This window comes from Austrofundulus limnaeus, unplaced genomic scaffold (assembly GCF_001266775.1).
Source record: "Austrofundulus limnaeus strain Quisiro unplaced genomic scaffold, Austrofundulus_limnaeus-1.0 Scaffold430, whole genome shotgun sequence".
In the NCBI taxonomy this organism is placed as follows: domain Eukaryota; kingdom Metazoa; phylum Chordata; class Actinopteri; order Cyprinodontiformes; family Rivulidae; genus Austrofundulus; species Austrofundulus limnaeus.
In genome coordinates, this window is record NW_013952832.1 from 358,040 (window position 1) to 364,309 (window position 6,270).

At 40.6% G+C, this 6,270-nt stretch overlaps 1 protein-coding gene across 1 annotated transcript in view; it reads left to right on the forward strand.

Annotated features, from left to right (window-relative positions):
- plcb1 (phospholipase C beta 1) overlaps positions 1-6,270 on the forward strand; it is a gene marked incomplete at its 5' end in the record, with an annotated part of 86,543 nt that overhangs the window by 51,764 nt on the left and 28,509 nt on the right. Inside the window, 1 exon segment of the mRNA XM_014024606.1 lies at positions 6,042-6,146. Within this exon segment, the coding sequence (XP_013880060.1) occupies positions 6,042-6,146 (105 nt within the window).

Consider the following 6,270-nt stretch of genomic DNA (forward strand, 5'->3'; position numbering starts at 1 on the left):
TATATATATAGCTCTTATTAATCAAAAACAATGTTTGGTTTTATGTTAATGAGGTTCTTCTGCTGATCCTAAACAGCTAGAGGAAATTCAAAATGCACATTAAGCAAAAGCTTGAAACTCTGGAAAATAAAACTGGCCAAGTGGGTGCCACCATTGCTGATTCAGCTCTTAGTTTTTAAATGTAAACATAAATACAGTATATGCTGGTTGAGAATCAGAAACACATCTGACCTCTTGTGGATGTTGTTGGTAACAAAAATAACTCTCATTGCAATTCTGAGACTTTGGCACCAAATCGCGTATTTTGGATAAATACGTGTATTATTTACCTGTGAAACATTCTGGTAATGCACTTTGTTTTTCTAAACTTGCTGTCCTCATTTCTACAGTTAAAGCACTGAGTGCCTTCTGTAAGTTTATTGCATGTTTGTTTAGACCGTGTTCTGCTCAATGCATAAAAATGTTGCTTGAATGTCATAAGGAGGTGACGCCACGTCCAGTCCAGTAATCTGTATTCTGGAGGGATTTCTGGAGCCGTTTTATAGAAGTATTTGAAATTCTAAGTATAATTTCAGTAAGGAGTTTAATTACAGAGGAAATAGACCATAATGCATTGCAGCTGGATCAAACACAGCAAGCTAAATGAGACTAATGCTATTGGTAACTGCTCATTATTGTGATCTGTATCAGACTTAATTAAAATGTCTTCAATTATCCAGACCTCTCTAATACAGTCCCCAAAAGTATTGTAACATCAGGTCAAATTATTTTGTTTTAGTTGTTCACTGGAGACATTTGGGTTTAAGATACAAAGATGAACGTGTGCTGCTCAGCACATCAGTAGTTTCTTTCTTATTCAGGACATTTCAAATTGTTGTGCTTGCTATGCCCCATGTTTGTCCAGTGGCTCTGATTGATTTTCCTTCTTTTCTCACAAAGACAGCTCTCTGGTCTCTCTGGTCTACATGTTGGTTTATCCTCTTTTACAAGAAAAACATACTTTATATATTTAAACCAAGTCCAAAAAGTAGACTAGTCATGTAGAGCTATTTAATGTTTGAACAATCAACCTTAAAGGCAACACCTGGTCAATAAGAAACACCTGTCAGTCACATGTTCCAATAGTTTTGCTCGCTTGAAAAATGGGTGGGTTCAGACAAAGGCTGGTGTGGTCTGAATTGTTTAACACAAAGCTGACATTCTGAGCTCTTGTCTTTTGATCCTTCATCTATACACGCTTATTCCTGTCAGGGTCACTGGAGCCCATATCCAGCAGCCACAGTAGGGGTTTACACACGGCACGCCCCAGCCTGGCTCGGCCCGGCTTTGTCGTTTTTGCATTTGCCTTTTAGGGCCAGCTCCAGCCTGACTTCTGGAACCTGGCCAGGTGAGGTTCCAATCGGGCCGGTCTGATTGGCCCAGTTTTACTTCATGTACTGCTGATTGGTTTGTTTGCAGACGAGTCTGGCAAGTCATTAACAATCCTATAGATCTACTAAATAGCAACTCTTTTCATAACGCTATCATGTAACAACAAGCTAATAATGCTAGCTAACAGCTTACCAGTCGATGTCATCTCGCTCTAGCCTCTTGTTGTTGCTGTATGGCCAGGTACAGCCTTTGGTACCTCTCCGCTCTATTTTGCATCGCCATTCGTCGTCTAACTCTATGTTTACATACCCATTCTTGCACTGCAATCTGTAATTTAACTACTTGCATGAACAACATCAAAACAGGAGCTCAGTGGCGACGTCCATTGTTGAGTCACAAACCAAAGGATGTCACTATCCAAATTCACGCTTTTCCAGTAAGAAGTTCACCCACTTCAAGGCGGCTCTCCGCACAGTGCGAAACAAGCAGGGCTGGGCTGGTCTTGGGCCGGGCTGGTCTTTGGCCAGGACCATCTCGGGCCAGGACCATCTTGGGCCAGGCCGGGACCGTGTAGTGTGTAAACCCATTTTTTGAGGAGCAGGGTACACCCTGAACAGGTCATAAGTCCATCACAGGGCCACACATAGAGACAAACAAGACAAACAACCATTCACTCTCTCACTCACACCTAGGGACAATTTAGGTGTGAAGAAATTTAGAGTTAGGTAGGCTAGTACTGATGTTAGAAGCACAACACTATATTCTTAAGTTCTCCTTTTCGAAATATTGACAGTGTTCAATCTGTTATGTCTTGATTGAAATAAGTCTAGTTACATGTCTGAAACATTTTTACAACACATAATAATACGCTTGAAAGACATTAGATGAGAATTGTGTCTGAATGCCTGTGACTCAGCCGTAGGCCAGCAGGGGGCGAGCGAAGGCATTGAAGAAACTGTATAAAAACATGAGCTTCCGGTTTTATGGGCAGTGTGGGTTTCCTGTCTGCAGTGGCAGCGATAAACCTCCACTTAGATTCCAGACTGGTGTTGTATGGTTTTCATTCCTTCTACAAATCATTTTATTTAACATTTGTGTTTATAATCTCGACTTCAGTTTATTGAATACAGATTTTCTTACATAGGGTTATCAGTTAACCTAACAGTCATGTTTTTGGTGTGTGGGAGGAAGCTGGAGTACCCGGAGAGAACCCACGCATGCACAGAAAGAACATGCAAACTCTACCCAGAGAGGTCTACGGGCAGGGATTCGAACTGGTGACCTTCTTGCTGAGAGCCATCAGGTCCACCAACTGAGGCACTGTGGTGTTGTTTGTTTGTTTTTTGGAGGGGACTGTAAATCACAGCTGGTGTCCTCTGTCTGAGCTGTAGGGTGGAGGAACTGAACTGATCTTACATGGAATGGTTCAGTCCAAATATAAAATATTTTGTGTTTGTTGTTTTTATTTTTTGACATACTACAACTTTAAAATCAAATATCTTGCAGGTAATATTAATCCATAATTGTAGCTATATTGTAGGTGACAGACCAGACAAAGAGCAGTTCAAAACACATGGACAGAAACAATCAAGGAGCTCAGTGCCCCTGGCCAGGATGTGGGTCACCAAGGCCCCATCCTTGAGCCATGCCTGGGGGAGGGGCTCGCCGGCAGGCTCAGCCCAAACAAGCTGGTTGGAAATGGATATTTGATGTTATTGATTGTTTTATTTTTTTTTTACGTCATACAGGCTCTGACATGTTAAATAAATTTGAAACTCAGTTTTTAAAAATTCAATTCATGTTTTGGACACTCGGGTGAAAAGAGGAGCTGAGCTGTCAACTGATCACCACATGATGGGGGAAGGTGCTGGACAGACATGGCAGACCCAAACATGCAGTGAGGGTTTGACTCCTGACAGAAGAAACATCAGAGAGATCTTCAACTCACACCTCCAGGAGATCTGTAACCATGTCCCAGCAGAGGCAGGGGACGTTGAGTCCGAGTGGGCCATGCTCCCCGCCTCAATCGTCGAGGCGGCTGCCCTGAGCCGAGGCTGCAAAGCTGTTGGTGCTTCTCGCGGTGGCCATCCTTGAACTTGGTGGTGCTGGCCCTGTAGGACCCTGGAGGCAGTTAAGGAGTATTGGCAGGCCAAGTGGACCAAAGCCCTGGTTGTTGCTGAGGCAAAAGCTGAGATGTGGGAGGAGTTCAGTGAGACCTTGGATAAAGACTCTTGGTTGGCTTTGAGGAGATTCTATCAAACCATCTGGTGTCTGAGGAGAAGCAGCACCTCACCAACACTGTGCTCAGTGAAGGTGGGGCACTGTTGACCTCAACCAGTCATGTCAGGTGGAAGGAATACTTCTCAGACCTTCTCGTTCCAGGACCTGTGCTGTGTAATGTTTGTTTTTATTATCAAATCCTTGTAAGTTTCCAGATAAGTTTTTTTCCAAGGCTTCACACACACTGAATATTTTATTACAAGAGACAACACATTCTTACACTTTTTTAAGACAAAAAAAAACATGATTTATGCAGAGATGAAATCTGGACTTTTAATTGTGAAATATTTTTTATGTGTTGATGATTTACTGTGTGTGTTCATTTATCAAGTAGGAAATTAGTCTTGTGATTTAACAAGTTTTATTACTGCTTGTTGTCATTACAGAACACAGTCCAATGATCCAGCTGACAGAACCTCTTTTGAACAGGAAGAGATTAGCTCCATTTATGCAGATGCTCAAATTCTTCATGTTTTACTTCTAAACAAGCCTGGTCCTTGTCTTCCTACGCAGTTCCACTCAATTCTAGTTTCACTTCACGAAGCAAAGTGAAGGTCTGATTATTTACCAGAGTGTGAATGGGTGAATGTCTGTTAGTGTAAAGCGCTTTGGGGTCCGGAGGGACTTGAAAAGTGCTCTATAAGTTCAGTACCATTTACAATTTACCATTTACCAGGCTACTTCTAAACAAGTCTGACTGGTTCTGACAGACATGTTTGGGTCTGCTGGGTCTGTTCAGCACTTCCCCTGATCCAACTCGCTACCAGGTGGTGACCTGCCTGAGCTACAAACTCTATCATCAATCTGTGTCCTGGAGTGTCCTGGTGCCACGTGCACTTATGGACAGTTTTATGTTCAAACATGGTGATTGTTCTGGACAAACTGTGACTAGCACAGAAGTCCAACACTGCTTGCGTTGGTAGAACCTGCAGCATTAGGCCCGGTAACCACTCACACCTCCTTACATATGACCAAAATATCTCCCTGTGAGTCAGGCTAACAAAGACCCTAACAGTTCCCCACTGTGAGTGGTGTGTAGTTTCATCTGCAGATAAAGCTAGCTTACATAACTGAGCTTTTCATGCAGAATAAAAAGCTTAAAAATTCCACATCCTCTGGTTTTAAATTAAGAAACCTTCTCAAATGGAAGCAAAACGTTTTCAACTACAAAATAAAACAAAAAAAATAGGTTTTTTTTTGAGTTACCTCGTCTGAGACTCGATTATAAGACAAAGTGCCTGTGACATCAGCTTTTTGTAATAAATGTGAAGTCATGATTGGAAAGATAATGTTGATAAGATGAACAGTTGTTGAGATACTTTGCTTACTTTGCAATAACTAACAACAGACTGTAGAGAAGAATCTGATGTTTCTTTAGATTATTTTGAGTCTCTATCAGAGATGAAGAAGAGTCAGAGTTCAATCTCAGTAAATTAAGACCAGGGAGTTCACCATCTTAAAGAGTTCCTCTTTGATGTCACTTCCTGTTTCATTTTGGCTGAGCCATGTTCAAGAAAAATGTTCCAGTTATGTGATAAAACAGGTAAAATTGTGTGTATTATGTCTAGTTTCATAAATATGAAGTTATTTTTTTACATTTGGTATTTGAAGAATATGCATGTCACAGATATTTTAAGTTTTTTTTCCAGTACAATACAACAAATGCACTATCCTTCCTTAGACTTCTGTTATGTTTAACTCAGTTTATTCTCTTAAAACTTAGAAATGAATGTATCCTGTTAGATCTCTTATGTAAAACACTGTAGAAAGATAAAAACTCATGTGGGAACATCAGCCTTTCTTCAACAGTTTGTACAGTTTGACTTATAAACTGTTTTCTGTGACCTGATTGAGTGTTTTAGGGTTTACCACTTTTAAGAGTTCAGTCAGGGAGTGACAAACACTGGTTTGGGGTTACAATGGTGACCTAATGGCTACTACCATTTTTTGATCTTCTTTAGACTTTCTGCATGGTTTGTTTATCAAAATGTAGACGTTTAGTCTTAGTTTACATTATTACAAAGTTAGAATTGTGGGTTGGCACCATTCTGACATTTCCAGTTGATATTTATTTCTTTAGTGAGACTATTAAAAATCTTTCAGACCTGTCTGACCATGTGACAGAACATTCAAAAGGAAAAGGAACACAGTTGGACAAAAGGATTTTCTTGTTTTTAACACATTTTTTAATTGACACTCGCTTTCTGGCCTCATGCTCAAAAGCCCACACAGCTTTCAAAAGCTGCTGGAAGTAAAACAAGGGTTTTATTTTGTCTGGGATTTACCAGAATCATCAGTCGGCCAAGTTTAAATAGTATACTTGTGTCCCTGAATAATCAAAAGAAATGGTTACGTCAGCCTGTTTATGTTGGTAAATGTTTTGTTTGCAGGTTATCGTTACATCGGCCTGAGGAACGAGAAGAATCTGAGTCTGATTCTGCCCGCCATCTTTGTTTACATCGAAGTCAAAGACTATGTTCCTGATACGTTTGCAGGTAAAACTTTATCACAACTACAATCTTTGAAACAGTGTTCTCCTTTTTAATGAAAGTAGAGCAAAACAAAATATAACACACACACACACACACACACACACACACACACACACACACACACACA